This window comes from Girardinichthys multiradiatus, chromosome 1, assembly GCF_021462225.1.
Source record: "Girardinichthys multiradiatus isolate DD_20200921_A chromosome 1, DD_fGirMul_XY1, whole genome shotgun sequence".
Classification (NCBI taxonomy): Eukaryota; Metazoa; Chordata; class Actinopteri; order Cyprinodontiformes; family Goodeidae; genus Girardinichthys; species Girardinichthys multiradiatus.
Window position 1 is genome coordinate 14,147,436 of NC_061794.1, and position 18,449 is coordinate 14,165,884.

Here is an 18,449-nt window from a genome sequence, read left to right on the forward strand (position 1 = left end):
ATTAATGAATTCAGAGCTGAGTGATTGAATCAAGCCTGTATCAGGCATGATAGATGCTTCACGCTGCTCTTCAAACAAGGGCTCAGTGGACTTTATTCCCTTTTAATTTTTGCTTTAATGTGCATACCCTATACTATTGTGCTGAATTGCAATACATCTTCCACATATGCCTCACTACTGATTGTTTTGAGGCTAAACGGTGCTGCTTTTAAGTGATTTATTTCATTAGATTTCACAAAACAGTCAAACAGCCTCTAATTACAATGGTTCAAACTTATTACTGCCTCTCCAGGGTTATGTCTTTCCCACGATCACCAGATGTTTGCTCTGATATTTTTATCTAAGGATTGAAAACCTGCTTCAGTAAAGGTTAAATAAGCTGCTGTCAACTGAAACATTTTATTCACTGCTGCACTTTTTCAAATCATTTCATATTATTTAATGGCTTCTGGTTAATTTTGACCCAAGTAAATAAAATGCCTCATAATAAACATCTGTACAAGAATCTTAAAGTATGCATATTTACATAGATAATAGAAGGATTAATCCTTAATTATTATTTCTGAAAACTGGGAAAGTACACTTTTTGAGGTTGTATACTTCTTGCTATTGCAGAAGAGCATCTACTGTAATATTACTCAATGCCATGCCTTGTTTTATCTTAGACTAGAAAACATGACAACCTTGTTTATTTAATTACATTTTATTGGAATTAAACATGAAAATTACATTCTTGAACTGTTCTGGCACACTAACATAACCATTTAAAACCATAATGCAAAGAAGAGAGGCAGCCATTCCACCCACTTGTTCCAGACATCCCTGGTTCCTGCAAGTTTGTCAATGGCATGAAGTTTAATCACTGTCTATGTGGTGTGGACCATTTCAATGACATGGCAACACAAGATATTTATCTTCTTGTTGCCTTCCAATGGCTAAAAGCAGTCTCACCTTGGGACCTGTACACATCAGCCAGTTTGAGAAGCCCCATGTAAGAACAGGGTTGTTTTATTTATGCAATTAAGCCAAAAAATATTCATAACCTTGGTAGATTAAGGTTTCAAGTAATATTTTAGTTTTTCCAAGAAGTTTCTTCTAACTGGAAGCATTTTTAACATTTTGGTTTGGCCCAACCAAAGTCCTTACTTGAATGTGATAGTCTGTGGAGGGAGCTAGAGATTAGGGGGATGGCAAGGAGGCCTTCCATCATCAAAAACAAATCATCGCCAAAGATAAGCTGTAATTAATTTTACAAACAATGCTTTGTAGCATACAGCCATTTCTCTCATTTACCCCATGCATTTTCAAGGATAAGCAACTTTTTTAACCAACAAGGATTTACACACATACAGGATTTTGTTTTACATTTTTGTCAACAGTTTTTTAAATTGTGTGAAGCAGGGCAGGGCTTGGGGAAAATATTTAGAAATGCACAGAAAAAGAAATTCTCTGGTGATGTAGGCATTGGTGGCATAGGGACAGCGTTTTGTCTGTATGAAACGATTCAAATATTTTTATAAAAATGTGTCCCAATAGTGGAGATGCTGGGAAACAAAAAAACTGGAAAAAATACAAAAAGTTTAAGCAATTTGATTCTATGCATCACATAGAATTTTGTTTAAAATCTGTGCTCTAATTGTACTGCTTCTCTGTGTCCTCTAGGGGGCAGCAGCCCCTCTGGGTGGTGGAGAAGGGACAGATACAAAAGAAAAAACGTAAAGAAGAGTTTTTCCTGTCGCCGTTGAAGAGAGCTTGAGTGGCTCGGAGGTGGTGACGGAGGTTAAATCAGGTCGCAGGAATGTAAAGTCCGGGTTCGTTCACAGGAAATGGACGAGATCAGGTCAGCTTGTCCACTCATCCATTTATTTAAAATTTGTCTCAAGACGTCGCCTGCTAATGAAGAAAAACTGTTTGGAGATCAGTGGATGTTGTTTTTTGGCAGAGTGTTGGGTCTTGAGTCTCTCAACGTTCTCTTCACAATATCCCACAGATTCTCTATGGGGTTCAGGTCAGGAGAGTTGGCAGGCCAATTGAGCACAGTGATACCATGGTCAGTAAACCATTTACCAGTGGTTTTGGCACTGTGAGCAGGTGCCAGGTCGTGCTGAAAAATGAAATCTTCATCTCCATAAAGCTTTTCAGCAGATGGAAGCATGAAGTGCTCCAAAATCTCCTGATAGCTAGCTGCATTGACCCTGCCCTTGATAAAACACAGTGGACCAACACCAGCAGCTGACACGGCACCCCAGACCATCACTGACTGTGGGTACTTGACACTGGACTTCTGGCATTTTGGCATTTCCTTCTCCCCAGTCTTCCTCCAGACTCTGGCACATTGATTTCCGAATGACATGCAGAATTTGCTTTCATCCGGAAAAAGTACTTTGGACCACTGAGCAACAGTCCATTGCTGCTTCTCTGTAGCCCAGGTCAGGCGCTTCTGCCGCTGTTTCTGGTTCAAAAGTGGCTTGACCTGGGGAATGCGGCACTTGTAGCCCATTTCCTGCACACGCCTGTGCATGGTGGCTCTGGATGTTTCTACTCCAGACTCAGTCCACTGCTTCCGCAGGTCCCCCAAGGTCTGGAATCGGCCCTTCTCCACAATCTTCCTCAGGGTCCGGTCACCTCTTCTCGTTGTGCAGCGTTTTCTGCCACACTTTTTCCTTCCCACAGACTTCCCACTGAGGTGCCTTGATACAGCACTCTGGGAACAGCCTATTCGTTCAGAAATTTCTTTCTGTGTCTTACCCTCTTGCTTGAGGGTGTCAATAGTGGCCTTCTGGACAGCAGTCAGGTCGGCAGTCTTACCCATGATTGGGGTTTTGAGTGATGAACCAGGCTGGGAGTTTTAAAGGCCTCAGGAATCTTTTGCAGATGTTTAGAGTTAACTCGTTGATTCAGATGATGAGGTTCATAGCTCGTTTAGAGACCCTTTTAATGATATGCTAATTTTGTGAGATAGGAATTTTGGGTTTTCATGAGCTGTATGCCAAAATCATCCGTATTAAGACAATAAAAGACCTGAAATATTTCAGTTAGTGTGCAATGAATCTAAAATATATGAATGTTAAATTTTCATCATGACATTATGGAAAATAATGAACTTTATCACAATATGCTAATATTTTGAGAAGGACCTGTAGATTCAACAAGGTACTGGAAACATTCCTCAGAGAGTTTGGTCCATATTGACATGACCGCATCACATAGATGCTGCAGATTTGTCGGCTGCACATCCATGATGTGAATCTCCCATTCCACCACATCCCAAAGGTGCTCTATAGGATTGAGATCTGGTGACTGTAGAGGCCATTTGAGTCCAGTGAACTCATTGCCAAGTTCAAGAAACCAGTCAGAGATGATTCGTGCTTTATGACATGGCACGTTATCTTGCTGTAAGTAACCATCAGAAGATGGGTATACGCTGTTCATAAAGGGATGGACATGGTCAGCAACAATACTCAGGTAGGCTGTGGCGTTGACACGATGCTCAATTGGTACTAAGGGACCCAAAGTGTGCCAAGAAAATATCCTCCACACCATTACACCACCACCAGCAGCCTGAACCGTTGATACAACGCAGGATGGATCCATGCTTTCATGTTGTTGAAGCCAAATTCTGACCCTACCATCTGAATGTTGCAGCAGAAATCTAGACTCATCAGACCAGGCAACGTTTTTCCAATCTTCTGTTGTCCAATTTTGGTGAGCCTGTGCGAACTGTAGCCTCAGTTTCCTGTTCTTAGCTGACAGGAGTGGCACCCGGTGTGGTCTTCTGCTGCTGTAGCCCATCCACCTAAAGGTTCGATGTGTTGTGCGTTCAGAGATGCTCTTCTGTATGCCTTGGTTGTAACGAGTGGTTATTTGAGTTACTGTTGCCATTCTATGAGCTTGAACCAGTCTGGCCATTTTCCTCTGACCTTTGGCATCAACAAGACATTTGCGCCCACAGAACTGCTGCTCACTGGATATTTTCTCTTTTTAAAACCATTCTATGTAAACCCCATTCTAATGCTTGGTTTGAACTGCAGCAGATCGTCTTGACCATGTCTACATGCCTAAATGCATTGAGTTGCTGCCACGTGATTAGCTGATTGGCCGGTGAGTGTATATTAGTATATTCAGGCACAAAAACCTTTTGCCAAGACAGTTGCTTCAGTTCTTTATTTTCTGCTAAAGCATTTCTATTTGTATAGAACTGCAGCCGTTTCAACCAAGATCTTGAACTGATGTTTATGGTTAGACTGTAATGTAGTCAGGTCATGCAAAATGTTCACAATGAGGGAAAGGTACTGAAAGTGAATGTGTGATGAAAACACACTGATGGATAATCTTGGTCATTCATTTAGTCTCAATCACATTAACGAATTCAGAGCTGAGTGATTGAATCAAGCCTGTATCAGGCATGATAGATGCTTCACGCTGCTCTTCAAACAAGGGCTCAGTGGACTTTATTGCCTTTTTATTTTTGCTTTAATGTGCATACCCTATACTATTGTGCTGAATTGCAATACATCTTCCACATATGCCTCACTACTGATTGTTTTGAGGCTAAACGGTTCTGCTTCTAAGTGATTTATTTCATTAGTTTTCACAAAACAGTCAAACAGCCTCTAATTACAATGGTTCAAACTTATTACTGCCTCTCCAGGGTTATGTCTTTCCCACGATCACCAGATGTTTGCTCTGATATTTTTATCTAAGGATTGAAAACCTGCTTCAGTAAAGGTTAAATAAGCTGCTGTCAACTGAAACATTTTATTCACTGCTGCACTTTTTCAAATCATTCCATATTATTTAATAGCTTCTGGTTAATGTTGACCCAAGTAAATAAAATGCCTCATAGTGGAGATGCTGGGAAACAAAAAAACTGGAAAAAATACAAAACGTTTAAGCAATTTGATTCTATGCATCACATAGAATTTTGTTTAAAATCTGTGCTCTAATTGTACTGCTTCTCTGTGTCCTCTAGGGGGCAGCAGCCCCTCTGGGTGGTGGAGAAGGGACAGATACAAAAGAAAAAACGTAAAGAAGAGTTTTTCCTGTCCCCGTTGAAGAGAGCTTGAGTGGCTCGGAGGTGGTGACGGAGGTTAAATCAGGTCGCAGGAATGTAAAGTCCGGGTTCGTTCACAGGAAATGGACGAGATCAGGTCAGCTTGTCCACTCATCCATTTATTTAAAATTTGTGTCAAGACGTCGCCTGCTAATGAAGAAAAACTGTTTGGAGATCAGTGGATGTTGTTTTTTTCTTATGATCAGGTTATGACTGATTCACTAACAGCAGCTCAAACATAAACCGTTAAAAAGGCAGCATGTGAGAAAGTGTTAAAACCCGATATGTTGGCAGGTAATTCAGACTGGACTGTAGAGGAATGGGAGTCATGTGAATGGGATAATAACTAAGAAAACTACATGAAAGCATTTAGAAATGTCTTGAAATCAGCTTGGAAACGAAGGCTGGCTCATTTTCAGAAAGACTCCTTGTTGCACGTTGAAATCATGGGGAAGTCCAGGCTGTGTGTGGCTTTAGGAACTGGGAGTGTTACTGGTAGCAGAAGGGTTTGGCTCATATGTTATACTGTTATATGGTGGAAACTTTGTGTAATTATTATTCTATAAATATTCCAGCTTTCCAAAAGTCTTTTAATATTTTTCTTTGGATTTTGACTGCTTTTACACTACTTTTAGTCCAGTATCTGACCGTTTCCAGAGGATTGTTTTGCTTTCCATGCTTCATTTGCAGTCTGGAATTTTATTTATTTATCCTCCAGGTCTGAATATGAGTATGGAAAAATATTTGTTGTTTTTTTCAAACTTCACTTCCTGTCGTCTTGTTCCATCCATCCATCTGTTCACGTTTTTCTACCCAGTCTGTGGTTTTTGCATATTTTGAATTTAAAACATGACCTTAAAAGAAATATATTTATGACTGTGAACCTTTACATTGCTGCTCTAACAAGGAAGTCTAAAAGAGCATGAACTTTGGACATAAAAATATGTAGGAACCCAGGATTTCTTAAACCACCTAACTCTGACGTATGAGACATTCAGGCATTAAAATACCAAAGATATCAGAGTTCAAAATACAGAAAGAAGTATTTTACTTCCCAATTGCAATCAGCAGTTAGATTATCAGACTGGTCTCTCTGGTCCTGTGTCAACTCTGATTGGATTAACTTAAGACATGACTTCAAATTCAAAACTTAAAATGTATCTCCAAATACTATGGAATCATTAATATATTGATGAAAGTCATATTCAGAGTGCCTCTGTGCTGTGCAGAAAAATGTATAAGAACTAGTAACAGATTGTAATTTTAGGTGAGTTTAAAACCTAAGAGCAGTAAATTGCTGGTGCAACTGAAACGTGATTTAAATCAGTGGTCCTGTGGTGACGTTCTTTGCAGGAAGTGTGGTGCAGGCTTCAAATAAACTCGTCCCTCAAGCTTATTTGTGTTTCTCTGCTTTGGTCTTCAGTTGAGTGGTTGAAGGATGGGCTGGTCATATCAAGTCAGTAAGGGTGGAATATATTTTAATTTAATAAAACCTGAAAGGCTTAGTTACTTAGTAACTGTACATAAAGTCAGTTTAGGTCCGTTGTAAATACTTCTAAACTATTTGCAGCCTTACAGATTTCTGCAGTTTTTTGGTCACACTTAAATATATCAGATCATCAAACAAATTTTAATATCAAAGATAACGCTGTTTTCAGAAGATGTTTTCAACTATGAAAGGAGAACAGCTAGAATTGTTTTAATTCAGCCAAATTATTTTAACGTGAACAGCCAGTTTAAGGTCAAGCAACAGCATCTGTCGGATTGAAGTACAGACTTTGACTAGGCCTATGACTAGGGGTGTAACAGTACACAAATACTACGTTTCGGTTTGCTTCAATCAAGAGAAAGAAATAAGCATGGCTACTATAGAACTGAGTGGAGATTTGTTTTGATTTCTTTATTAATAAAGAATTAGCAGGTAGGTAAAGTCACTGGATGGATGGATGGATGGATGGAGGGATAGATGGATGGATGGTGGGATGGATGGAGGGATAGATGGATGGATGGTGGGATAGATGGATGGATGGTGGGATAGATAGATGGATGGATGGATGGTGGGATAGATGGATGGATGGATGGATGGATGGATGGTGGGATAGATGGATGGATGGATGGATGGTGGGATGGATGGATGGATGGATGGTGGGATAGATGGATGGATGGTGGGATAGATGGATGGATGGATGGATGGTGGGATAGATGGGTGAATGAATGGATGGTGAGATGGATGGATGGATGGATGGATGGATGGTGGGATGGATGGATGGTGGGATAGATGGATGGATGGATGGATGGATGGTGGGATAGATGGATGGATGGTGGGATAGATAGATGGATGGATGGATGGTGGGATAGATGGATGGATGGATGGATGGATGGATGGTGGGATAGATGGATGGATGGATGGATGGTGGGATGGATGGATGGATGGATGGTGGGATAGATGGATGGATGGTGGGATAGATGGATGGATGGATGGATGGTGGGATAGATGGGTGAATGAATGGATGGTGAGATGGATGGATGGATGGATGGATGGATGGTGGGATGGATGGATGGTGGGATAGATGGATGGATGGATGGATGGATGGTGGGATGGATGGATGGATGGATGGATGGAGGGATGGATGGTGGTATAGATGGATGGATGGATGGATGGATGGTGGGATAGATGGATGGATGGATGGATGGATGGTGGGATGGATGGATGGATGGTGGGATAGATGGATGGATGGATGGAGGGATGGATGGTGGGATAGATGGATGGATGGATGGTGGGATAGATGGATGGATGGATGGATGGATGGTGGGATAGATGGATGGACGGATGGAGGGATGGATGGATGGATGGTGGGATAGATGGATGGATGGTGGGATAGATGGATGGATGGATGGATGGATGGTGGGATAGATGGATGGATGGATGGTGGGATAGATGGATGGATGGATGGATGGAGGGATGGATGGTGGGATAGATGGATGGATGGATGGATGGTGGGATAGATGGATGGATGGATGGAGGGATGGATGGATGGATGGTGGGATAGATGGATGGATGGTGGGATAGATGGATGGATGGATGGATGGATGGATGGTGGGATAGATGGATGGATGGAGGGAGGGATGGATGGATGGATGGTGGGATAGATGGATGGATGGTGGGATAGATGGATGGATGGATAGATGGTGGGATAGATGGATGGATGGATGGATGGATGGTGGGATGGATGGATGGTGGGATAGATGGATGGATGGATGGATGGTGGGATGGATGGATGGTGGGATAGATGGATGGATGGATGGTGGGATGGATGGATGGTGGGATAGATGGATGGATGGATGGATGGTGGGATAGATGAATGGATTGATGGATGGATGGTGGGATAGATGGATGGATGGATGGATGGATGGTGGGATAGATGGATGGATGGATGGATGGTGGGATAGATGGATGGATGGATGGATGGTGGGATAGATGGATGGATGGATGGATGGTGGGATGGATGGATGGATGGATGGTGGGATGGATGGATGGTGGGATAGATGGATGGATGGATGGATGGTGGGATAGATGGATGGATGGATGGTGGGATGGATGGATGGTGGGATGGATGGATGGATGGATGGATGGATGGTGGGATAGATGGATGGATGGATAGATGGATGATGGATTGTGGGATAGATGGATGGATGGATGGATTATATTTGGTAGTCTGTAATATTTTCAGTGCCATGCATTCACACCTTGAATAAATGTGTTCATCATAACTTATAAAGTTTGTGAAATATTCAACATTAATATCAAATGATCATGTTTTCCTAATATTGTGCGGGCTTGGTAAGAATTAATTTGGCTTCTGCTCAAGTGAACAAGGACTTAGAAGCTATTTGCTCTATTGAGGCATCTCAGGGCTGCAGTTTGTTTAGAAAACAATATGTATTTACCAGAAATCTTCATAATGTGTTCTTTTCAGTCCTTTGTTGGACAACCAGCAGCACCAGAGCCCAGATCTTCTGTTTCCGAACCTGAGGCCGAGACACCGGAATCTGATTCCTACACCATGTGGACCGGTGAGCAGATCTGCCTTTTATACAACACCAGAGAAAAGAGCTCAACATCCAGCCCTTCCATGGCTCTGCTCCTATAGGTTTCATGTTGATCAAGTTGGACTTTGCGGTATTTAGACATGTACACAAGCACACACGCTCTCTGTCTACTCCATCCATCCTGCAGATAAAGGCGTGGTCGGAGCTGTCCAATCTGGTGAAGACCTACTTCTGCTTCAGCATCGTGTCCCTGCTGGCGCTGCTCGCCCTCACCGTGTCCAGCGTCTACAAGCAGCACAAGAACACGGAGGTTTCGGACGAGGACAACTTCACAGTGTCCCTCGTTCAGCTGGTTGGAATATGTGAGTGGTTTAGGTCCTTCCATCAGCAAGGAGAGAGGCGGTCACTGTGACTGCCTTCACGCAGCCACTCTGTGAGCTGAAAGCAGACGTTCTCCTGCTGTAATCATGTGAAGAAAACTGTGAAAGAGGTGAACACAGGAGATTGCTGATTACTTCCTGTGCTCACTTCGTTAAAATCACTTCCCACTGTTTGGATCAGAGCGATGATTTATTTCTTTACCGTCCTCATTTTCAACAAACACCTTCAGTTTCTGAGTTTTAGTTTCTTCAAAGTATGTGTCCAGTTTGTTGTAATCTATTTAATTTCCCAAAGATTTGGCAGCAGTGATGCAAAGTGGGTATTTTACACACTGCTGCTCCAGTGCAGAGATTGCAGCAAAATGACTCATTTCAAAAGCTCAGAAAGTAGTCTGTAAAATCTAATCTGTATTCATACTCTAAGAGAAACTGATACATTGTGACTCAAGAACTGAAAACCCCAAGTTCCTCTTCTTGTTTCACTGTGAGGCTCCCATCTTCCTCCTCAATAAGCCACTGCTTACTCATTCTCTGGTCGCCCTACAAAGCTGCTAACACAACACCGATTCATCAAGGACCAGAAAGCTGCGAGGAGTATTGTAGGATGATCTCCACATCCAAACATTGCCAGGTTTTGTTTTTTCTGTTACCTGCAGTGGACTCAGAGTTTCTGACCCAACAATTTAACCAGCTTTCAACTCACCACTTCGACCCCCGGTCTGCTTGTTCACTGTCCTGGTCAAACCTCAGACCTCTGTCCTTCCAGTTCACAGAGAAACCGGAGCAAACACAATACAGAGGAATAATTTATACGCTCAGAACGGCATGCATCATTCACGTGCAAAGTTGAAAGTCCAGAATGAGTAGCAGTTTAAAAGAGGAAATCCAGGAAGTGGTGATCCAGCATTTAAGGTTTGGCTGTTCGTTTTAGTTTACGCTGCACCAGCATGAAAATGAGCGGCCAGGCTACTAAATCATTCCAAGTTGTTCAGTTTAGTTTCTTCCTTCCTTATTTGGCCAAATAGACTGTAAATATAAATTTGTTCTCAGAGTGCTTTGCTAAAGTATTCAAACCCCTGCACCTTTTCCACATTTTGTCTCTTTGCAACCAAAAACTTCAACGTATTTAACTGAGGCTTTGTACCAACACAAAGTTGTGCCTGATAGTTTTAATGGTTGTCGTTACATTTGTATTCAGCCCAATTTAAACTAATAATAGCCAAGAGGCCTGTGGTAGCTCTGGAGGAGCTGCGGAGATCCACAGCTCAGGTGGTAGAATCTGTTGACAGGACTATTAGTCATGCACTCCACTAATCCGATTTTAATGGAGGAGTGCCAAGAAGAGAGATGTTGTTGGAAGAAACCCATTAGAAGTGAAGTGTGCAGTTAGTCATCATTGATTGGAAGGTTGGTGGAGCTAAATGCAGGACAATCCTGGTCTGCTTGAAGTTGCAAGGACGAAATGCCAAACATCCAGGCAGAGCTACAATCAAATGCTTTAGATCAAAGCATATCTGTCTGTTAGGATGATTTCTATCCAAATCTGATGGAGAATCTGTGCCAAGATGTGAAAATAGATGTTCACAGACACTCTCCATCCAATCTGGCTGAGCTATTTTGCAAAGAAGAATGAGCAAAACATTTCATCTAGATGTGCAAAGCTGGCAGATAAAATATGTTTGTAGCTGTAATCACAGCAAAAGATGGTTCTGCCAAGTATTGTCTCTTGGGATTAAGGTCAAATGTCAGATTTAAATTAGTAAAAAAAATCAAATTAAACCGTGTATCATTTACCTTCTTCTTCATCGTTTTGTGGTACTTTGCCTTGGTCCGACGAGTAAAATAGATTGAAGTTTGTGATTGTAATATAACAAAATGTATTATTAGCTGCTTTTACACCGAGCGTGTCAGACGTCAGACTGAATGAATAACAAGAAAAAACATCAGCTGCAGCCTTACAGGTGCAACATCATAGGACAGTACCAGGAAGGTTAAACTGAACAGAGACATTATCAACTTCTTAAACACGTCTCCATGTGAGCGTCACCTCATTTGTTTCCCCTCAGTGTTCTGCATCTACTACATCAGCCGTGGCGTGCTGCAGGAGAACAGACAGGAGCTGGTGGTGTTCGTGCTCAGCGTGCTGGTGGTTATGATCCGATCTGTGGTCAACTTCTCTGTGGTGGGCTCAGAGGGCAAGCAGGAGGTGCTGGTGAGTCACCAAACACTTTCAGGAACATTATCTCTAAGCAGTAATCCGTGGCATTCCCCTGTTCCTGAACCATACTGTCTTAGAAACAACACTACGATTTCTGGAGCTGTGGCATCAAGATGTCTTCATTAGTCCTTGTCTGACACACACACACACACACCCTCCACATATTTTTGTTAAGTTATGTCCAGGAACTACTACCTGCTGGCTTTTAAAGCCTATGGAGGCTCTATTGAAGCTCCTTTTGGTCTAAATTAATTGTCAGTAAGAAACTCTAGCTTTGTTTGGAAACTCTTGCATTTACATTTAATAACATGAACACACCTACTGTTTAGAGGGAAAATATCAGAAGGTTTACAAGCAAACCAAATTTCCATGAGAAACATTGTCCATTTGTTAACCTGCTGCGGATCAGCTGAACACCAACAATGCCAAGTTTCCAGCTGTTTCTACCATATACTTCATGCCTCAGGGCTGTGAAAAAGTGTTTGCCTCTGACAGATTTGTTCTGTTTTTGCTTTAGCTCTGGAGTCTTTGGATTTTAAAAGTTGTCGTCCTTCTTTGTCAGAGAGGTGCAGGCGGGACTGGTGGCAGAGTGAAAAACTGCCCGCTTTTGCAGGATTAACAGCAAAGCTGTTGCTCTCCTACAGGGATCTGAAACATCTGTTAGAGTACAAAGATAAAGAGCAAACACAAATAGTGCCAGAATAAAATAGCTAAAATCAAGAAACATTTTCAGTGTTAGTCCTCTCCTGATTTGTTTTCTTTTTTTCGTCCAAAAGCTCAGTTTCTTTAAATATTGTTTCTTTTAATTTTGTAATGTTTTAGAAGAAGTGTCTTTAAAGCTTCCTTTTTGGCTTTGACAGTACGTTGGGATTGGTGTTTTAACAAAAAACATTGGTCTAAAATGGTCGGGTATTTAACTGACAGAGTTAAAAAGCAGCTAAAATCCTGAGGAAAAACTTTAAGAGACCATTAGAAAATCTGGAGAACTGTTAACTATGACAGCTTTAAAAGATTCTAAGAAATCCTGACTACAAGGAAGGAAAAGACATTTGGTACACGAAGTATGGAAATTTATTTAAGGTTGATTATCTCCATGTCGTAACAATGCTTCTTGGCGTTTCTAATACCATTAGAAAGTGTTGCCTTTAAATGCATCTGTGGGTGGAGCAGCAGGGTTGGGTGCATTGGTTGGCTGTTGAGAAACTTGTCTTTTCTGCCAACGCCTAACAACCTTTGGCGGAGGCGTTGGGATTATGTGGGGCAACATCTGCCCCACTGGAAAAACAAAGCTTGTCGTCTAACGATCTCAATAGAGAGATAGGAGGATGAGACTCTGTAGCCAGGGGCAACCCCTTATCTGTTAGGGACCGATCTCTATCCTCCTAGACGTCAGCGCCCGCCCCCACAGAGCGCCTTTATCAGAGACTACCTCACAGTTTGGGAGAGGAGAGGATGCAGGGACCTGCCTGCAGTCCTGACATAAACAGGAGCAGCAGAAGCTGTTTGGCAACGAGGATATGTCAAACTATAGACCTGTGCAAACTAATGCTTGTGTACATGTAAAAGCAGCCATGTCTAAAATGGCCTATAAAAACTCCTAACATTTATACTCCACTGAGCAACAGGCCTGATTTCAACGTACAAGCTACATGTGAACCTCATTTAGGCATGAGTCAATGATACGTCTATCCATAGCTGGGATTTGGACCAAGCCAGAACTGTCGGGTCTAAGCTAAGAAATAAAATAGAAAATTTAAAGGTCCACCAACATATTCTGTAAACAGTGTAAAAAGCCCTGAGAGCATAAACCAAAACTCAAAGAGTACAAACACTTTACTTCATGTGATTTAGCATCATAAACTAAATTCATCCTTTTTTTTTCATCTGTGATGTTGTGATAATATAATATCAGTGTGCAAGAACTACTTTGTATTATTCTGTTTGTGGGTGAAGATTACAAAAAATAATGGTAAATATGACGAAATATTAAATATGTGTCGTTAAAGTCTTTGCACCGACAGCAATACGCTTTTTGGATATCATCAAAGGAAGTTCCAGTTTGTTCCAGTTTAAATAATATTAATAATAATAATAACAGAATCAGAGTTTCTGAGCAGAACAACACAGAAAGGACGCAGCCTCGGTGATGAAAAACAAATTTAATTTGGATTAAAAATGTCATCTTAAAAAGGGATACAAAGCTGAATGATTGTTTAGTTAGAAAAGCACAGGACTGGTCCACGGGCCGCATGTTTTTAGTCCTGTTTGCTCTTCTCCGTCTCTTCTTCTAATAAACGTCTAAAAGCAAATGTAGACACAAAAAAACGTCTAACTTTAAACCAAATCTCTACCAAATTGAGCCAAAAACTATTTAGATTTCAGTTTATAAATGTTCACCAAGGTGTTACCCAACCGTCTATTTCAACTCCTGAAGAGAATACAGTTTTAGAAAAACCTTTAGCAGCACACATCCTACAGTAGCCACTGATTGTAGCTATTATGGGTTTTGAGTTACTAAGAGCAGCACTCAGCAGGGCTGCTGTGTGTAAATGTGTGAGTTAGAAACACATGAAACAGGTTTTGGGAACCAGGACAAGTTTAAAATGGGCCGTTGAGCTTGCAGATCATTTGGCAAATATTACAAGCTCTGCATAACAACCTGTTAGTTTCCTTTTTGCCACTTGGTGTCACTGTTGCTCCACGTGGAGGTTGATTTGATTGTCTAGACCTGCAGTAGATGAATGGTGATGTTATGATCTGTTGGTGCAAGAAATGCCTTCATCTTCTGTAGGAGGACGACTTGTAGAAGTTGCAGTGATTCTAGCAGTACCTGTGCACATGCCATTTTGATTTTCAGTTTTCAAATCTTTTTTTAATAGTGATCTGTGGTATTCTGCTGTAGAGACTTGGTGAGTAGCAGTCATCAACCTCTGCGGTCCCAGAGAGCTGCAGGAAATGCTGCATGCCTGTCATTTCTAGGAGAAGGGCTCTACTAGTTTGCTGCAGATCTGTATCTTAAAGGAATAGTTCAGATTTTTTAATGTGGGTCATGTAGAGCTGCAATCAGTCTTAGTTACAGTAGAAAGCTGTCTGAATGACTGCGGTTTGGAGACCCAGAGGGAAGTTCTCACTGGAGAGTGAAGACACGGGGTGATCAGAATTGTTAAAGAAAGGTTGAAGGATAGGATAGCATAAATAGTTTCTGCCATGCAATATAAGCCTCTCCACAGAATTATGCTTTAAAAATGCACACTGTACATTTTCCACATTTGAAAACAAAGAATGAGCCCCAATGACTGTTGCAGCTTTTCATTGACCTTTACAACAAACTTATCTGGTGAAACATCTATCAGAGCTTCATGAAGACCAAGGCACACAACAGACAGGTCAGGGAGAAAACTCTGGAGAAGTTTGAAGCGTTTAGGTTCTGAAACAGTACGCTAAACTTTGTACATCTTACAGATCTCTGTTCAATCCATCCTCCATTAATGGAAACTGCATGGCAGAACTTCTGACCTATTAAGACATGGCTGTCCACCTAAACATACAGGTGTGGTAGGGGGAGCTTCAATCAGATAGGCAGCCAAGATTGCCATAGTAACTCTGGAGGAGCTACTGAGATCCACAGCTCAGCTTTAAATGAAAGACCAAAATATTTCTCCTCGGCAGTTTAGCACAAGCCATGCAGGGGAAAGAGACAGAGCGCTGTTCTGTGAGACTAAAATCTATCTTCTTGACCTACAGTATGTGCAACACACTATGTGAGGCAGAAAACCCACTGAAAACACCAGGATTTTCTTCATCAGTGACGTGACGGTTGGTCAGAGATGATGTTAAAATAGATGGAGCAAAATAGACGACAGTGCTGGAAGAAAACCTGTTAGAAGCTGAAAAGGCTTCGGACAGGCCAGAGGTTCACCTTCTAGAAGGACAGCACCCTAACAATACAGCCTGACATACAATGAGATCAAAGTACAGGGGTTGGACAATGAAACTGAAACACCTGGTTTTAGACCACAATAATTTATTAGTATGGTGTAGGGCTTCCTTTTGCGGCCAATACAGCATCAATTCATCTTGGGAATGACATATACAAGTCCTGCACAGTGGTCAGAGGGATTTTAAGCCATTCTTCTTGCAGGATAGTGACCAGGTCACTACGTGATACTGGTGGAGGAAAACGTTTCCTGACTCGCTCCTCCAAAACATCCCAAAGTGGCTCAATAATATTTAGATCTGGTGACTGTGCAGGCCATGGGAGATGTTCAACTTCACTTTCATGTTCATCAAACCACTCTTTCACCAGTCTTGCTGTGTGTATTGGTGCATTGTCATCCTGATACACGGCACCGCCTTCAGGATACAATATTTGAACCATTGGATGCACATGGTCCTCAAAAATGGTTCAGTAGTCCTTGGCAGTGACGCGCCCATCTAGCACAAGTATTGGACCAAGGGAATGCCATGATATGGCAGCCCAAACCATCACTGATCCACCCCCATGCTTCACTCTGGGCATGCAACAGTCTGGGTGGTACGCTTCTTTGGGGCTTCTCCACACCGTAACTCTCCTGGATGTGGGGAAAACAGTAAAGGTGGACTCATCAGAGAACAATACATGTTTCACATTGTCCACAGCCCAAGATTTGAGCTCCTTGCACCATTGAAACCAACGTTTGGCATTGGCATGAGTGACCAAAGGTTTGGCTATAGCAGCCCGGCCGTGTATATTGACCCTGTGGAGCTCCAGACGGACAGTTCTGGTGGAAACAGGAGAGTTGAGGTGCACATTTAATTCTGACGTGGTTTTATGTTTTTTGGATACAATCCAGGTTAGCACCCGAACATCCCTTTCAGACAGCTTCCTCTTGCGTCCACAGTTAATCCTGTTGGATGTGGTTCGTCCTTCTTGGTGGTATGCTGACATTACCCTGGATACCGTGGCTCTTGATACATCACAAAGACTTGCTGTCTTGGTCACAAATGCGCCAGCAAGACGTGCACCAACAATTTGTCCTCTTTTGAACTCTGGTATGTCACCCATAATGTTGTGTGAATTTCAATATTTTGAGTAAAACTGTGCTCTTATCCTGCTAATTGAACCTTCACACTCTGCTCTTACTGGTGCAATGTGCAATCAATGAAGACTGGCTACCAGGCTGGTCATATTTAGCCATGAAACCTCCCACACTAAAATGACAGGTGTTTCAGTTTCATTGTCCAACCCCTGTAGATTAATGTTAGAATGGCCTAGTCAAAGTGAGAATCTATGACAAGACTCTGTATCCACGCTGACTGAACCTGAGCTACTTATATAAGTTAAAACGGGATGAATTCCTCCGCCGAGTACGGTACACGTTCAGTCGTATATGTGTTGGACGGTTATTTTCCAAACAACAACGATGCACCAGAACAGAGGGGTTAACAGCTCCCATCACCGGCACTGTGTTTGTCTTGCAGGTTCGCTTCGTTTGCATCATGTGTCTGGGCATCGTGCACGTGTTCTGCACAACGTTGCTCATCCTGAGGCCCAACATGATGGCATTTCGGGTCGGCGGGGCCCTGGAGAGCCTACAGGAGCAGTACTTCCTCCTCAACCTCTGTTTCTCAATGGTGACCTTTGACCTGCAGGCTCAGGTAAGCCTGGAGGGTAAACCATCCCCACAGTTTGATTAGCGGTGAGACATAGCCTTGTTTTTTTCTCATTGCTGCGCTCAGACGTCAGAAGATGCGTGTCCCTATAGAATAAATGTGAGTAACTTAACTGGTTGTTCTTATGAGCCTCAGGACACCCAGATAAGGTTTGTGGATGTAACCCGTGTCACATGCTGCTTTTGTACAAAGGAAGAGAGGTCAAAACATCCTGCATCTCTCATGTGTTCGGATTCTTTTTGAAATAACCGTGGACTGACATCATGATGGTGGATTGTTTGTGTGATGTTTTCAGCTGTGTCTGTGCATCCTGATCACTACGTCGGACTCTGCCGTGTCTGCTATCAACACAATACTGCTGGGAGTCGGGGTGTTCTGGGCCATCTTCACCGCTGCTGTCGGAGCTGTTGCGGTGAGACATGAGGATGATGATGAAAACATTAAACACTGATCAGCTCCAGGATGATAACTACTGAAAAACAGAAAACATTGATTGTCTTTCTAACATGCAAGGATCTGCTGGAATACTTTAAATCCTTGCTTTCATGTTTGACAGCCCAAATAGACAACACCTGAGAACAAAACACTTTCTCACTGCAACCAGGAAACTCTGCGTGCTCCAGTACGTCCACAACATTTACACTTCACTGCAGAAGGTGGTGCCAGCAAGAACAGAGCCTTGCAAAACTTTTCAAACTCCTTAAACGTTTCCATATTTTGTCACATTACAGCAACAAGCTCCATTCTATTTTATTTGGACTTTACATGATAGACCAACACAAAGTAGTGCATAATTGTGAAGTGGAAGGAAAATTATACAGGTCCTTCTCAAAATATTAGCATATTGTGATAAAGTTCATTATTTTCCATAATGTCATGATGAAAATTTAACATTCATATATTTTAGATTCATTGCACACTAACTGAAATATTTCAGGTCTTTCATTGTCTTAATACGGATGATTTTGGCATACAGCTCATGAAAACCCAAAATTCCTATCTCACAAAATTAGCATATTTCATCCGACCAATAAAAGAAAAGTGTTTTTAATACAAAAAACGTCAACCTTCAAATAATCATGTACAGTTATGCACT

The 18,449-nt window shown here is 42.0% G+C and overlaps 1 protein-coding gene across 3 annotated transcripts in view; it reads left to right on the forward strand.

The window, feature by feature from the left end:
• Window positions 1-18,449, forward strand: part of LOC124859363 — a 32,782-nt gene that overhangs the window by 10,794 nt on the left and 3,539 nt on the right. For 2 of the 3 annotated variants that reach the window (XM_047352485.1, XM_047353962.1), the window contains exons 1-6: window positions 4,993-5,150; window positions 9,031-9,127; window positions 9,291-9,465; window positions 11,550-11,695; window positions 17,162-17,338; window positions 17,649-17,765. In XM_047352485.1, coding sequence (XP_047208441.1) covers window positions 5,137-5,150; window positions 9,031-9,127; window positions 9,291-9,465; window positions 11,550-11,695; window positions 17,162-17,338; window positions 17,649-17,765 — 726 coding nt within the window. In that variant the 5' untranslated portion in view covers window positions 4,993-5,136. Of the gene's footprint in view, window positions 1-1,662; window positions 1,841-4,992; window positions 5,151-9,030; window positions 9,128-9,290; window positions 9,466-11,549; window positions 11,696-17,161; window positions 17,339-17,648; window positions 17,766-18,449 lie in introns of those variants that run through there. The other variant, XM_047353150.1, reaches the window with a different exon arrangement.